The following is a 17,677-nucleotide window of genomic DNA, read 5'->3' as shown; positions in this document are numbered from 1 at the left end:
TTTGCCACTGTAGAAAAGCTTACATGTTATACAATCCTGCTTTCCTCCATCTGGTCCTTGGCCCACAATCTGCTTTGGTTTTTCAGTGATAGTAAGTATGTAAAAGAGAAAGAAATAAGAAAGAAACCCTCCTATTAGTCACACCAGTGTCTGCCTACTTTTTAATCACCTTTCAGACAAGCCTACGTTTCTTGCCTCTCTCATGCTACCCTTATTTCCATCCTTGTCCTAAAGGACATCCTTGTCAGTATGTGAATGTGCTAGTGGAGTTTGGAGTTTGGAGGTGGGATGGGTATGGAAGAACAGGCAATGTTCTAGGCCTACATCCTAGTTGGTGAGAAGATCAGAGTTGTGGCTAGTGAAAGGAAGTCCCTATGTTCTAGCTACTAGGATTTGAGTAAGGAGGAATATCTTCTGAAGATCATCCCAAGCTGGAATTCTGAGTATATATTGCAGTGAATTCTTTGTTCTTCTCAGTGGGGATGGTCATATAACACAAATTATATTTTGGCTATATTTAAACAAGCTGGCTTGGGAATCTTAAAACTTGTTTTTATGGGAAAATGTGTTGCTACTTCTAAATGTCTGGCTTACAGAAAACAAATTTGGGATACATTCTAAGACCTGCCTATCTAGGATTTATTTAGTTTGGCTTCCTTTTCCTTTAACAAGGCTTAAACTGATTTTTTTTTTTTTAGTAGATTTTTAGCAACCCAACATACAGATGTTATAAAAAAGCCATTTTTACCACAAATACAATGTCAGTAGCTGTATAGTTGTCTTTTTTGATAGATTTACCAAGAAATATTAGTTTGGAGGTCTTGGTGTCAGTGGGTGGGTGGATGGTTTGAAAGCAAACTGAAAAGAAACATGTATTGAGTGCCAAAGTGGACCAGCGCCTTTCACTTAATGGACATTTGGCTGTTTACAAATGAAAACAAAACTTAGAAATGTCTAATTGTTTTCTCTCCATTACAAGTTAATTAATGGAAGAGCAAGGATTTAATCCAGGTTTCTTGACCTTCTAGGAGATATTTGTAAACAGTGTTCAAACAAATCTGTGTAATAGCCATGGTGAACCCAAATGCCATCATTGCCCTGAGGGATTCCTGGCATGCTCTGGAGATGTTTCCTCTAGACAAACAGCACTACCACACAGATGGACTGTTTCAGCTATGTTCTATATCGTAAACTCCAGTTTCAGTGACATTTGTGATGCCTTAAGACATCTGGAAAAAATGTGGATGTTCTGTACAATGTTTTGGTTCAACTTAGTCTCATGGAGATATTTAGGAATTCAGTTTATTCCATAAAAGTGCTCTCTTCAGTGTATAGTTTCTAAGGCTTCCATAAAGGAAGAGAGAGCATGAAACTTATTTCTTGTATATATTTTCTGTTTGTTCATATAACCTGATGGCAAACCAATACCCAACACAGTGTTAAGTACTTAGAGGATGCCCAGTAATGAGAAAAGGGATATTGCAAGCAGTAATATGTCTTTTCTGGCCTTGCAAATTGACTCCTAGATGTAGAGAAGAAGAAAAATCTATCCTAATGGTTTTCCAAATGGAATTATTAAGTATAGTTAACTATATATTCTAGATAAGAAAATGAGTAAGCTAATTGACTAATGATATTCACTATTTGTAAGGTTGGTTGAATCATATATATTAGGTATGTATGTCTTCTAATATAAAAGAAACTAGTTTATTCGTTGATTCAACAAATATTCCCTACTCTCTTGGCACTAGCAATCTAGGAGAATAAGTAGTTGGATAGTTTGTACTTAGGTATAAAATTTTGGGACAGTTTACTCTCTTGATTTCCTTCTAAATTATCAAAAACATTAGATACTATGTGAATTATGTTTTATTATATTCTGCTATTTGAATGTTTATTATTTTAAAAAGTCCTCTACATGTATGTATAAGATATAAACATATTTTTATATTTAGTATTCTACTAAATATGTTTTTAAAATATAAATATATATAATCTCCTGACTCTAAAGAGAAACAGAAGCTTCCTTGAAATGGTTTGCTGGGGTTGGTTTTTATTTATAACATAATTTAAACAATTAATGAGAGTTTAATATGTAGGCATACTCAGGGCACCTGAGTGGTTCAGTTGGTTAGATGTCTGACTCTTAATTTCAGCTCAGGTCATGATCACACAGTTGGTGAGATTAAGCCCTGTGTTGGGCTCTGTGCTCTGCACAGAGCCTGCTTGAGATTCTCTCTCTCCCTGTCTCTCTGCCCCTCCCCTGCTCTTGGTCTCTCTCTCTCTCTCTCTCTCTCTCTCTCAATAAATAAACGAACACTAAAAATAAAATAAATATGTAGACAAACTCATGACAATTGTTTTAGCATTTTATATTTAACTTATGTTATTACTTGGAATAAGTTATCAATGAGTAAAAGTATACTTTAAATATTTAGCTTCCCCATGTAATTTAAGGTCTTATTTTAGGTTCTTTGGGAATATACATAGATCAATAAATTACTGAGCATTAGTTCTCTAATTTTCTCTCTACTCAACTACTTTGGATTTTAGAAACTCCCAGAAGTAAAAGTTCCATTAGCTATAGAAGCACAGTTGGTAACTTTGATATCACTCAGAATTTCATAAAGAAATGTCCGAATTTGCTTTAAGAAATGATTTTTAGTCACTGGTGAATTTATTAATCTGTCTTGTGAATTTAGAAAGACAAAAACAATACAGAATTTCAAAAGAAAAGCTTTTATTGGATAAAATAGAACTTTTCATGAAGTTCATGAACATGCTTTGTTTAAATTCTAGGATTTATTATTTAAAGTCTTTTGTAAAGTTTTGGTTTGATTTTCATTTTGACATATGACAATGTTATGTTAATGTTGACTCTGGACACTTAAAACTTTTTAATATAAATACTAGAAAGGAATTGCTTGCTTTGTGGTACAGACAGCATAAATTTTGGGGGGGGATTTAGACAATGTGATACATGCTGTATTTGGACTCAGTTCCTTAGATGGACTTGACTCTCTCTGTAAAAGTGATGCTGCCATCTTCAGTGTGTGGTTTCCAAGCTTCCACGAAAGGAAGAGAGATTAGAGGTTCATGCAAAAAATTTCAGAAACCAAACCTAAAAGTATATATATTGCTTCTGCCATATGTTTTTAGCCAGAATATTTCATTTTATTTAATTAATTTATTTTTATTATTTACTTTTGTTGTTTAATTTATATCCAACTTAGCTAGCATATACTGCAATAATGATTTCAGGAGTAGAATCCAGTGATTCATCCCCTATGTATTAACACCCAGTGCTCATCCCAACAAGTGTCTTCCTTAATGCTCCTTGCCCATTTAGCCTTCTCCCCACCCACAACCCCTCCAGCAACCCTGTTTGTTCTCTATATTTAAGAGTTTCTTATGTTTTGTCCCCCTCCCTGTTTTTATATTTTTCCTGCTTCCCTTCACCTACGTTCATTTGTTTTCCATCCCAAATTCCACATACGAGTGAAGTCATATCATATTTGTCTTTCTCTAATTTTGCTTAGCATAACACCCTCTATTTCCATCCATGTTGTTGTAAATGGCAAGATTTCATTTTTTTTTTGATTGCCGAGTAATACTCCATTGTGTGTGTGTGTGTGTGTGTGTGTACACAGCATCTTCTTTATCCCTTCATCTGTCGATGGACATTTGGGCTCTTTCCATACCTTGGCTATTGATAGCACTGCTGTAAACATTGGGGTGCATGTGTCCCTTTGAAACAGCACACCTGTATTCTTTGGATAAATACCTAGTAGTGCAATTGCTGGGCCATAGGGTAGTTTTTTTTTTTAATTTTTGAGGAACTTCCATACTGTTTTCCAGAGTGGCTCCACTAGTTTGCATTCCCACCAGCAGTGCAAAAGAGTTCCCCTTTCTTCACATCCTTGCCAACATCTGTTGTTGCCTGGGTTGTTAATTTTAGTCATTCTGAATGGTGTGAGGTGGTATCTCATTGTGGTTTTCGTTTGTATTTCCCTGATGATCAGTAATGTTGAACATTTTTTCATGTGCGTGTTAGCCATATGGATGACTTCTTTGGAGAAGTGTCTGTTCATGTCTTTTGCCCATTTCTTCACTGGATTTTTTTGTTTTTAAGATGTGGAGTTTGATAAGTTCTTTATAGATTTTAGATACTAACCCTTTATCTGACATGTCATTTGCAGTTATCTTCTCCCATTCTGTCGGTTACCTTTTAGTTTTGCTGATTGTTCCCTTCACTGTGCAGAAGCTTTTTATCTTGATGAGGTTCCAATAGTTCATTTTTGCTTTTGTTTCCGTTTCCTCTGGAAATGTGTTGAGTAAGAAGTTGCTACAGGTGAGGTCAGAGGTTTTTGCCTGCTTTCTCCTCTAGGATTTGATGGCTTCCTGTCTTATGTTTTAAGTCTTTCATCCATTTTGAGTTTATTTTTCTGTATGGTGTAAGCAAGTGGTCCAGGTTCATTCTTCTGCATGTTGCTGTCCAGTTTTCCCAGCACCATTTGCTGAAGAGACTGTCTTTATTCCATTGGATATTCTTTCCTGCTTTGTCAAAGATTAGTTGGCCATATGTTTGTGGGTCCATTTCTAGGTTCTCTATTTTGTTCCATTGATCTAAGTGTCTATTTTTCTGCCAGTGCCATACTGTCCTGATGATCACATCTTTGTAATATATCTTGAAGTCCAGGATTGTGATGCCTCCAGCTTTGGTTTTCTTTTTCAGGATTGCTTTGGCAATTCGGTTTTTTTTCTGGTTCCATACAAATTTTAGGATTGTTTAACAATATTTGTTCTTCTAATCCATTAGTATGGAATGTTTTTCCTTTTTTGTGTGTGTTCTCTTCAATTTCTTTCATAAGCTTTCTGTAGTTTTCAGTGTATAGATTTTTCACCTCTTTCGTTAGGTTTATTCCTAGGTATTTTATGGTTTTTGGTACAACTGTAAATGGGATTGATTCCTTCATTCCTCTTTCTGTTGCTTTATTATTGGTGTATAGAAATGCAATGAATTTCTGTGCATTGATTTTAAATCCTGCCACTTTGCTGAATTCATGGATCACTTCTAGCAGTTTTTTGGTGGAATCTATTGGGTTTTCCATGTAGAGTATCTTGTCGTCTGTGAAGAGTGAAAGTTTGACTTCCTCCTTGCTGATTTGGATGCCTTTTATTCCTTTGTGTTGTCTGATTGCTGATGCTAGGACTTCCAGTATTATGTTGAATAACAGTGGCGAGAGTGGACATCCCTATCATGTTCCTAACCTTAGGGGGAAAGCTTTCAGTTTTCCCCCGTTGGGGATGATATTAGCAGTAGGTCTCTTCTTTATGGCTTTTATGCTTTTGAGGTGTGATCTTTCTATCCCTACTTTCTTGAGAGTTTTTATCAAGAAAGGATGCCATGTTTTGTCAAATGCTTTCTCTGCATCTATTGAGAGGATCATGTGGTTCTTATCTTTTCTTTTATTATTGATGTGTCACATTGATGGATTTGTGGATATTGAACCAGACTTGAATCCCAGGTATTAAGCCTACTTGATTGTGGCGAATAATTCTTTTAACGTATTGTTTAATCCAGTTGGCTAGTATCTCGTTGAGAATTTTTACATCCATGTTCATCAGAGAAACTGGTCTCTAGTTCTCCTTTTTAGTGGGGTCTTTGTATGGTTTTGGAATCAAGGTAATGATGGCCTCATAGAATGAGTTTGGAAGTTTTCCTTCCACTTCTATTTTTTGGAACAGCTTCACAAGAGTAGGTGTTAACTCTTCTTTAAATGTTTGGTAGAATTCCCCTGGAAAGTCATCCAACCCTGGACTTTTGTTTTTTGGGGAAATTTTTTATTAATAACTCAATTTCTTTACTGGTTATGGGTCTCTTCAAATTTTCTCTTTCTTCCTGTTTCAGTTTTGGTAGTTAATATGTTTCTAGGAATTTGTCCATTTCTTCCAAATTGGCCAACTTATTGGCATATAATTGCTCATAATATTCTCTTATTTTTGTTTGTATTTCTGTAGTGTTGGTTGTGATCTCTCCTCTTTAATTCTTGATTTTATTTAGTGGGTCCTTTCTTTTTTCTTTTTGATCAAACTGGCTAGGGGCTTATCGATTTTGTTAATTCTTTCAAAGAACCAGCTCCTGGTTTCATCAATTTGATTTATTGTTTTTTTTTTTAAATTTAAATAGCATTGATTTCTGCTCTAATCTTTATTATTTCCTGTCTTCTGCTGGTTTGGGGTTTTATTTTGTTTTCTTTTTCCAGTTCTTTTAAGGTGTAAGGTTAGGTTGTGTATCTGAGACCTTTCTTCTTTAGAAAGGCCTGGATTACTATATACTTCCTTCCTATGACTGCCTTTGCTGCATCCTAGAGGTTTTGGGCTGTGGTGTTATTTAAACTGGCTTCCGTGAACTTTTTAATTTTCTCTTTAACTTCTTGGTTAACCCATTCATTCTTTAGTAGGATGTTATTTAGTCTTCAAATATTTGCTGTCTTTCCAAATTTTTTCTTGTAGTTGATTTCGAGTTTCATGGCGTTGTGGTTTGAAGATATGCACGGTATGATCTCAATCTTTTTGTACTTGTTGAGGGCTGATTTGTGTCCCAGCACACAAATCTATTCTGGAGAATGTTCTGTGTATACTCAAGAAGAATGTATATTCCACTGTTTTAGGATGAAATGTTCTGAATGTATCAATTAGGTCCATCTGATCCAGTGTGTCATTCAAAGCCATTGTTTCCTTGTTGATACTCTGTTTAGATGATTTGTCCATTGCTGTAAGTGAGGTGTTGAAATCCCCTACTATTATGGTATTATTACCAATAAGTTTCTTTATATTTGTGTATAATTGATTTATATATTTGGGTAATTTCATGTTGGGGGCATAAGTGTGTACAATTGCTAGATCTTCTTGGTGGATAGACCCATTAATTATGTAATAATGCCCTTCGTCATGTCTTGTTACAGTCTTTATTTTAAAATCTAGATTGTCTGATATAAGTATGGCTACTCTGGCTTTCTTTTGGCAACCATTACCATCATAGATGGTTCTCCATCCCCTTACTTTCAATCTGAAGGTGTCTTTAGGTCTAAAATGGTTCTCTTGTAAACATCAATTAGGTGTATATTGTTTTCTTATCCTTTCTGTTACCCTATGTCTTTTTATTGGAGCATTTAGTCCATTGACATTTAGAGTGAGTACTGAAAGATAGGAACTTATTGCCATTGTGTTGCCAGAGTTTCTGGTGCTGTTCTCTGGTACTTTCTAGTCTTTTGGTCTTTTTTGTTTTGTTTCATCTTTTCTCCCTAGCCAGAATATTTTAAATGACTTTATCGAACTGCAAGAGGCTGAGATTGAGAGTTTAGCAGTGTTCTAAGGCAGGAGAAAAGCCACAAATATTAGTGGGCACTGGCAGTCTTTTTCATGTCTTATATTTATAATTGATCTTTCTCAAACTTCTATGAGCTCCTCCTTTTCCCATTCCCTTGGTATTCTCCAAGATTTCATCCTGTTTTATTGTTGTTTTGCTTCTTTCTTTTCCTTGGGCATCTTACATGCTTTTGAGTCTTAACTACTCTTGTATTCTGGTAATTCAAATCTGTATCTCTAGCCCTGACTTCTGACTTATACATCCATCTGCTTGGTAGATATAGCTAATTGGATCTTTACAGGCATCTCAAATTCAGCATTTCTAACTTTTTTTTTCTTATTTTCCCCTCCCCCTGACAAACCTTATCCATAATGTGTTTTTCCTCCTTTATTTCTATTTTCAGTTTCTGATATTACCATGTACCAAACTCCCCAAGCTAGAAAGATTGAAGTAATCCTAGATTCCTCTCTCACCTCCCAATCATCTAATTAATCACCAAATTTAGGTGGGTTTTATTAGCTAAATATTTCCTCATTCTGTCTCATCTCTTTCTAATTTCTACTGTTCTATTTCAGACTCTTGTCATCTCTTGCCTCCACTCAGCAATACCTTGGCTTCCAGTCTTTCTTTCATCAACTCCATCCTCCTTACTGTAGCCTATGGTTGTTTATTAGAAATACACATTCAACATGGCATTCTCTTATTCAAACCTTTCCGATTGCCTGGATGATTGGCCTAACTTTCTGTTTGGACCCTGTGCCTTCCGGAATTATATAATCTCTTACTTATCTGAATATATTCTTACCTGTTTTATATTTCTGAGTCCTTGATTAGAGTCTTAGACCTACTGATCATTCTGTTGATAGTCTTCAAATGCTTTTCCCACCTTTCTTTACCTCATTGACTTTTAGTAATTTTTCAGTACTCATTGAAAACATCTGCTCTTCATCTCTGGCCTTCCATTGATCTGTACATTCTTGCCTAATTATAAATTCCTCAATAGAAAGGATCATGTTTTATTCATCTCTATATTCTTAGCGTTTAGAACTGTGGCTTGCAAATAGGAAGTGCCTCCCTTACTTCTCACCCTCCCCCCACCTCCTGAAAATACAAAAAGAATTTAACCTTTAAGGATATTTGCTTGCTCCGTTTGGATTATTGATGTTATGTGCTTTTTATTTATTTTATTTTATTTTATTTTATTTTATTTTATTTTATTTTTTGTTTCAAGTTTTTATTTAAATTCTAGTTAGTTCACATATAATGGAATACTGGTTTCAGGGGTAGAATTTAGTGATTTATCACTTACATATAACACCCAGGGCTCATCACAAGTGCCCTCCTCAGTACCCATCACCCATTTAGCCCATACTTTGCCCACCTCTTCTCCACTAACCCTGTTTGTTCTCAATAGTTAAGAGTCTCTTAAGGTTTGTCTCCCTCTTTTTTTTCTTACTTCCCCTATGTTCATCTGTTTTGTGTCTTAAATTCCACATATCAGTGAAATTATATGTGATTTGTCTTTCTCTGACTGACTTATTTTGCTTAGCGTAATATACTCTACACGGGCGCCCCTCCTCTAGGATTTTGATGGTTCCCTTTCTCACATTTAAGGTCTTTCATCCATTTTGAATTTATTTTTGTGTATGGTGTAAGAAAGTAGTCCACTTTCATTCTTCTGCATATTGCTGTCCAGTTTTTCCAACACTATTTGTTGAAGAGACTGTCTTTTTTCCATTGGATGTTCTTTCTTGCTTTGTTGAAGATTAGTTAACCATATAGTTGTCGGTCCATTTCTGGACTTTCTATACTGTTCCACTGATATATGTGTCTGTTTTTGTGCCATTACCATACTGTCTTGATGACTACAGCTTTGTAATATAACTTGGACTCCGGAATTGTGATGCCTCCAGCTTTGTTTTCCTTTTTCAGGATGCCTTGAGCTATTCAGGGTCTTTTGTGGTTCCAAACAAATTTTAAGATTATTTGTTCTAACTCTATGAAAAGTGCTGGTGGTTATTTTGATAGGGATTGCATTAAATGTGTAGATTGCTTTGGGTAGTATAGACATTTTAACAATATTTGTTCTTCCAATCCATGAGCATGGAATGATTTTTCATTTCTTTGTGTCCTCTTCAAGTTCTTTTGTAAGTGTTCTTTAATTTTCAGAGTACAGATCTTTTACCTCTTTGGTTAGGTTAATTCCTAGGTATCCTGTGGTTTTTGGTGCAGTTGTAAATGGGATCCATTCCTTGATTTCTCTTTCTGCTGCTTCATTATTGGTGTATCGAAATGTAACAGATTTCTGTATGTTGATTTTGTGTCTTGCAACTTTTAATGAATTCATGTATTAGTTCTAACAATTTTTTGGTGGAGTGTTTTAGGTTTTCTACACAGAGTATCATGTCACCTGTGAATAATGAAGGTTTGATGTCTTCCTTGCCAATTGGGATCACTTATTTCTTTTTTGTCTGATTGCTGAGGCTAGTACATTCCAGTACTACATTAAATAATGATGAGAATGTCTTGTTCCTGACTGTAGAGGAAAAGCTGTCAGTTTTTCCTCATTGAGTATGATATTAGCTGTGGGTCTTTCATATTATGGCCTTTATGATGTTAAGGCAAGTTCCTTCTATGCTCACTTTGTTGATGGTTTTTATCAAGAATGGATGCTGTACTTTGTCAAATACTTTTTGTGCATCTATTGAGAGGTTCATACAGTTCTTATCCTTTCTTGTATTAATTTAGTGTATCACATTGCTTAATTTGCAAATATTAAACTGCCTTTGCAGCCCAGGAATAAACCCCACTTGATCGTGGTGAGTAATCTTCAAAAGTACTGTTGGATTTAATTTACTGGTATCTTGTTGAGAATTTTTGCATCCATATTCATCAGGGATATTGGCTTATAATTCTCCTTTTTGTGGGGTCTTTGGTTTTGGAATCAAGGTAATGCTGGCCTCATAGAATGAGTTTGGAAGTTTTCCTTCCATTTCTATTTTTTTGAACAGTTTAAGAAGAGTAAGTATTAACTATTCTTTAAATGTTTGGCCTGGCTGGCTTAGTTGTTTAAGCATCTGATTCTTGATTTTGGCTCAGGTCACAGTCTCACATTGTAGGATTGAGCCCGCATCAGGCTCCATGCTGGGTATGGAACCTGCTTAAGATTCTCTCTCTCCGTCTCCCTCTGTCCCTTTCCAACTTGCATGCATGTGCTCTCTCAAAAAAAAAAAGTAAAATTCCCTTGGGAAACTGAGGATATGTGCTTTTTAAACCATAATCACATTTATTTTAGTGAAGAAAAATAAACTAATGTTTCTCTCTAATTGATAGTTTATTTTTCCTTCTGACCATACTAGAATGAAGAATTACTGGCTGAAAAAAGCAATATATTTTCTCAAACACTGGGGTTTGTGGAGAAGTTAACATAACTTGAAAGAAGAATACACACACATAGTACAAACCATATGGTGTCTCCTTTATTACAAAGAAGCCTTTTACATAGATCCACCCCTCTAAAGTAGTTGATTTGTTTATTGTTTTTAGTGGTTGGAGATGAAATAGGTGGAACCAAAATATAGAAAACTGTGCTAGTGATGCCCACTTAGTTATCACCTTTTAAATATTCTACCTAATTCCACAAAGTATTTGAGGTAAAAGGTCCATTTTGTATATTCTCATGACTTTGGAATATTTCTGTTTAAGGTAGAGTTTCCTAAATATTTTGATATGAGTTAAAAATACATTTTTTATTTATTGCTTTAAAAATCCTTTAGTATTGACATGGGGCACCTGGGTAGCTCAGTCAGTTAAGCATCCGACTCATGACTTCAACTTAGGTTATGGTCTCGCGGTTCGTGAGTTCAAGCCCCGCATTGGGCTCTGTGCTAACAGCACTGAGCCTGCTTGGGATTCTCTCTCTCCGTCTCTTTCTGCCCCTCCCCCACTTGCTCTCTTTTTCTCTCTCTCAAAATAAATAAAAATAAACTTAAAATCCTTAGCATTGACAAAGATATTTTGAAATATTCTTTATATTTACAAATATTCCTTATTTCCATAGTTTTTTCCTTCCACTATGCTTTTATTGCACAGAACTCTTTAACATTCAAGAAAGATGTAGTCTGAGACTCTAAGGTCCCACTATAATATGAACTAGTCCTTCATTCTTTAATTGATCTAAAACTTCTGTTTTATGGCTGTAAGAACCATAACTTTCTTTGAGGTCACTTTACTTTCATGATAAGCGCTAATGATAGGCTTTTTGAGAAAGAACATATTTTCATTAAAAAATAGCAAATTTTGGGGGGCACCGGGGTGGCTCAGTTGGTTGAATGTCTGACTTCAGCCCAGGTCATGATCTCACGGTTTGTGAGTTCGAGCCCCATGTTGGGCTCTGTGCTGACAGCTCAGAACCTGGAGCCTGCTTCGGTTTCTGTGTCTCCCTTTCTCTCTGCCCCAACCTGCTCACACAATCTCTCTCTCTCTCTCTCTCTCTCTCAAAAATAAATAAATGTTAAAAAAAATAGCAAATTTTTATAGCTTTAATTGAAGACTAGTGTAAGATAATAAAGCTCTTTTGCCTTCCTGAGTGGGCAACTGGACTCGCTTGCTAAAGGACTGACTATAAAACTATTACAGTTCTTTACTAACAGTTATAATCAGAAAAATCAGTGGTCTACTTTATCTTATGTTTGAAGTGTTCAGGAGGTGGAAGCAATAAAGAGAATTCTGAGTGAATGTCTTCACTGTCTCACACTAGGTTAGTCTCCCTAAAGCATGGTTTTCTTATTGTTATCCATCTTGAAATTCTTCACTGACTTCATCAATTTAGGATAAAGTCAGTAGAAGACTAGCACTCTATGGCTCTTCTACAGATTGCTCTTCACATGTTTTTCCAAACTTAATTTGAACATTTGTTTAAAAAATGATGATGTTTACTATGTAGTGGGCACTGTACTAACCTTTCAGGATATAATGCTAAATAAGAAAGACATGATCTCCGTCCTCATAGACTTGCCTAATTGCTTGTGCTTAACTGATTTGCATGATTTCAACATAGCATGTGTAGTTCTACTTTTTTTTACCTTTGCTTATGTTATTCTTCTTCCAAGAAAAATTTTCCTCCTCAGAATATTCAAGTTTATCCATGTTTAAAATCTCAGCTCTAGTTATATCTCCAATATGACCATTCTCGTTGTCTGTGCCTGGTCATTTTAGTCTCTTTCCTCTGAGTGGCCGTGGCACCTAATACATATTGTTAACTTAGGACTGTCACTTATAATTATTAATAAATACTGATTTTTAATTTTTCATGTGTATATCTTCCCAGATATCCTGTAAGGCTTTGGATGGCCAGTCTGTCTTCCAGCCCCTCCCCCAAATGTCCCTCTCACATGCAAAATACACCTCCTTTCTTCCAAGTTTCCTAAAAGTTTCATCCCATTATGCACCGCATCAGAGTCCAGAATCTCTACATCAAAATCAGTCTCATCACCTGATGAGACTCCTCAGGTGTAGTTGCTTAAGTACAACTCATCAAGAACAGTTTCTCTGAATCTGAAGACCTGTGAACTAAAGAGACGTTATCTAGCCACCCCCCCCCCCCCCCGCACTTTACCACCCCTCCCCCACAACCTACCTGCACACCCAACATACAATCATGGGACAGGTATAAGATAATTGGTATAGACCTTACTGTTCAAGAGGAGGAAAATGAGAGGCATAAAGAGGTCACTGCTCCATAGTGATTTTAAAATTTGGGTGGGCAAATATTGGAGTTTCCTTGATTTATATCTCAAGGCCTGGGAGTAATTATTTAGCATTTCATGCTTTGCCCTCTGTGCTTTTGCTCCTTCCTCTGAGTCATCCTTCCTTTTTCATGAAGTATGTTTGCATGTGAGTGATTTTCTCAGTCGGCTGCTTGACAGAATTTTGGGGGTCCAGTGGTCTCTTTTTACCTTGTACTGTCATTGTTCCTTTCAGTTCAGTTTAGCGGTGTGCTTGCTGTTATTATTCTCTCAAAAATTTTGTCAGCCTCCTGTGAATCACATTGGGGTTTACTCATTAGATAAAAGCCACATCCAAGAATCTCTTCAAAATGTGGGCTTCCGCAGAGATACTGAGGTAAAATGCACTCAAGCTTTCTGAAGTATTGACTGTTGATTGAGAGGATCTGTGAAACATACTTTTAATCTTTTTAAAGGATTGTTTGTATAATTGATTATTATTATTATTATAAGGTACCACTGTTGATCTTTCTGTGGTCTTTGCAGTCACCTCTCAGCTTCATTTTGAGGCCATGTTCTGCCAATGCTCTTGGATTCAAACTTTGTTTGAAAGCTATTCCCACCTTTAACATCTTTTGTCATCTCGGGGGGCTGAGAATTTTCTTTTTCCTTTTTTTCTTTTTTGAATTTTTATTCTTCCAAGATTTTATTTAAATTCAAGTTAGTTAATGTATAGTGTAGTATTGGTTTCAGGAGTAGAATTTAGTGATTTGTCACTTACATATAACATCCAGTGCTCATCACAAGTGCCCTTCTTAATGCCCATCACCCATCTAGCCCATCCCCACCCACCTCCCCTCCAGCAACCCTTAGTTTTGTTCTCTATAGTTAAGAGTCTCTTATGGTTTGGAGTGGCTAAGAATTTTCAAAACTATTTGTGCCCTGGTTTTGTTTGTTTAACAGTCCTTCCTTTAGATTAATCTTTCTTCTCTTGCATTTTACAGTAAGTGAAAAAAAAAAAAGTAGCACTTACAATACTTTAACCTGCTTAGAAATCTTAGTTAAATCCCTCAGTTCATTAAGGCACATTTCTTACTTTGCATGCACATTACTGAAGGTGATGGTATTGCTAAGTTTCTACAACTACTTATCAAGGATGCTCCTTCTTCCAATTTCTTTTTTTTTATTTAAAAAAAATTTTTTTAATGTTTATTTATTTTTGAGAGAGATAGAGACAGAGATGAGTCAGGGAGGGGCAGAAAGAGAGGGAGATACAGAATCTGAAGCAGGCTCCAGGCTCTGAGCTGTCAGCACAGAGCCTGACGTGGGGCTCGAACCCACAGACTGTTGGGATCATGACCTGAGCTGAAGCCGGACGCTTAACCGACTGAGCCACCCAGGCACCCCTCCTTCTTCCAATTTCTAAATACATTTTCCTCACTTCATCTGAGTCCTTGTGGAAAGCATACTCAGCTTTCTACTAACAGTCTGTTCAAGGCAATTTAGGCTTTCTCTAACATGCTTTTGAAAATCCTTCCAGCCTCTGCTTCACTGCCAAGTTGCAAAGCTACTCCTACATTTTTAAGTATTTATTATGGCAGCACCCCTCTTTTAGCTTTCAACATCTGTACTAGTTACCTCTTCCTGTGTAACAAATTACCTCAAAACTTAGCAGCTGAAAGCAACAAACACTTATTATCTTACATTTGGATGAGTCAGGAATCTTGGTGTGGCTTAACTGGATTCTCTGCCTCAAGACCTCTTACGATGTTGTTACGAAGCTGTCAGTTGGGGCTGTGGGGTCATTTAAAGGTTCCACTAAGGGACAGTCTGCTTCCTAGCTCACTCGTGGTTGCTGGCAGGATTTGAGTTCAGATCCTGTTCATTAGAGGCCTCTATTGATTCCTTCCTAGTGTGTGTCTTGGGCAGTTGGCTGATGGCTTCCATCAGAGCAGAAAAGGGCTACCAAGACAGAAACCAGAATCTCTTTGTAACCTAATCTTGGAAACAACATCCCATCACTTTTGCCTTATTTTCTGTGTTAAATTATTAGGTCCAACCTATGCATGAAGGGAAGAGATTATATCAGGGCTTGAATACCAGGAGTCAGGGATCTTTGAAAGCCACCTTAGAAGCTATATGATCTTTGGCCACTGTTTGCATGTGATGGTGAATCTGCATTTACTGGGTTTGAAAATTGGAAGAGAGTGTCTAGAACACACCGATGAAATAATATTTACATAACACATTTAAAAGGATCTTTATAACTTTGTAACTTACTGAGACTTGAAAATAATTTTAGGAGCTTAATTTCTCCACACAAACCAAGTTTTATTTCTACACAAATGTACTCCTTGTTCATATCCTCACATGAAGGAATATAAGACTCTTTGATTTTTGCAATCAAAATACATCTGACTGTTGGCAAATGAATCAAGTGATTTGTTTGCTTTTTCTCAGGTGCTGGTGATACATGTCGGTATTTACAGGATGTAAGAAATTAAATAAATGAGTTCATTTACCCTAGATTATTTGTGAGATAAAATTTATTCCTTTACTCTTTTAGTAGTTTTGGAATTATGACAGAAGAGGTAACCTTGATTACATTTTCAGTACAGTAAACATAGATCGTATGGGTCTAGGAATAAGTCTATAAACACACATATGAAGAAAAATCCTATGAATTTTGGTATTGGGGGAAAGGGGGCTGGGAAGAGCAGTTCCAGTATCCTATACTTTTCCTGGAAAATATGTTTTCATCAAAAGACTTCTGAAACCTTTTTCTTTGTTAGTCATACTTCAATGTGTTCATTATTCCTGCCCTAAACTCTTTGACTCTTGGCACAGAAACTACTTTAATCTAACAGACATGGCATCACGGCCTGAAAAATAACAGTAATAACTTTTTTCCACAGATTATTTCAGTGTTATTTTAGTTGGCTTAAAACTTGGCTTTGAGTGGTCTGATAAATACAGCAATGTTTATGTTAAAAATACATAGTACGTTTAAGCAACTTTTTCATTTATGGATTATAGAAGTATCATTATTTTTCATCCACGTTTCCCAGAGAGTATGGTGGTTTGTTTTGTAGTTATGCTAGAGAACATTAAGGTGGAATATTGGAAGAGAGTTTGTATAGATGACTAAAGCTAGTTATTTCAGAGTTTCAGCTAATTCTCTTATTAGATTTATACTACTGAGAAGAATTGCCAACAACAATAACAGTGTTATTAAATAATATTGTGAATATCCAACCATGTTATAGAAAACCATATATTATAATAGTTCATTTTTAGACTTTCCCTAGTATATAAAATTGTCTTTTTTTCTCTCTCTTTTACAGGCAATATAACATTACACAGCAACATGGGCAACATCACAGTAGGTATGTGCTAAGCTGCTAGTTGGTAAATTTTGCATGCTTTTAAAAATAGTTATATTTGTGATATTTTATAAATAAAATCTGAAGTTTAGCTCATGAATCTGATATGTTCCTGATATGCAAGTCAAATATAGGCAGACCCAATGTATGAATATGTAAAATTGTTTCTGAAAATTCATTGACTCATCATCCTATATATATTATATAATTATAGATTTGGTATCAATAAGAATAAAGTTAGAATTCTAATTTCACCACTTTCTTTTTTTTAAAGTTTATTTATTTATTTGAGGGAGACAGAGACAGGGAGAGTGGGTGAAGGGCAGGGGGGGGGGGGGGGAGAGAATCCCAAGCAAGCTCTGCATTGCCAGTGCAGAGCCCTATAGGGCTTGAATTCGTGAAACTATGAGATCATGACCTGAGCAAAATCAAAAGTCGGGACACTTAACTGACTGATTCACCCAGGTGCTCCTGATTTCACCACTTCCTATACATGGGCTAATTACCTAACTTCTCTGTGCTTCAATTTGCACATCTGAAAAAAATAGAAATTATAATAAGTACCTATTGTAGAGGGTTATTGTAAGAAGTGAGATCATATATATAAAGTACTTTAGCATGGTGTCTGACATATGGTAAAAATTCAATAAATAATTGTCATTTTAATTATTGTTCCAATCCCAGGCCAGAACTAATAGTGGCTAATGGTACTTAAGACCTCTTCACTACATGTGATGCTGTGCCTGTGGGAGAAAAGTTCAGCTTTCCAGATAGTTTAGATAGAGTTTTTCTCTCTCCCAAGGAGCACCTGCTTACCTATAGGCAAAGGCATAAGAGTGGTGGTTGTTTTTAGGCCTTAGAGAGTTGGGAGTATGGATGGAAAATGAGGACCTTTGAGGGGAGGCTGTGGCTTATTGCCAGGATGAATGCCCAGGGCCTCTTGGCTTTGTCCTTTTTGATGGTTTAAATTTTTCCTTTCTTTGTACTCATTTTAATAGTGAACATGTCCATTAGTCCTTTGCACTATCACTCCTAGATTTTCTGACTTAAAGTACATATCTTTTTAAATAATTTTCCAGAGATTATAACTTTTATGTTCAATTAGGGACTAAGTTGAAAAGAAAGGCTTCTTTCATGATAGTTGTAAATCATTTTAACTAAGACAAGACAGAAAGATTTACCTGTGTTCCACTGGA

The 17,677-nt window shown here is 36.0% G+C and overlaps 1 protein-coding gene across 5 annotated transcripts in view; it reads left to right on the top strand.

The window, feature by feature from the left end:
* Window positions 1–17,677, top strand: part of FAM185A (family with sequence similarity 185 member A) — a 108,556-nt gene that overhangs the window by 22,606 nt on the left and 68,273 nt on the right. For all 5 annotated transcript variants that reach the window (XR_008420252.1, XR_008420251.1, XM_053897170.1 and 2 more), the window contains exon 5: window positions 16,443–16,484. Coding sequence is in view for 3 of the 5 variants with exons in the window: in XM_053897170.1 (XP_053753145.1) it covers window positions 16,443–16,484 (42 nt within the window). In the remaining 2 variants the exon portion in view is untranslated. The remainder of the gene's footprint in view (window positions 1–16,442; window positions 16,485–17,677) is intronic.

The sequence above is a fragment of the Panthera pardus genome, unplaced genomic scaffold (assembly GCF_024362965.1).
Source record: "Panthera pardus isolate Hobbes unplaced genomic scaffold, ASM2436296v1 HiC_scaffold_8, whole genome shotgun sequence".
Classification (NCBI taxonomy): Eukaryota; Metazoa; Chordata; class Mammalia; order Carnivora; family Felidae; genus Panthera; species Panthera pardus.
Note: the sequence above shows the minus strand (reverse complement) of the source record. Positions and strands in the feature narration are given on the sequence as shown.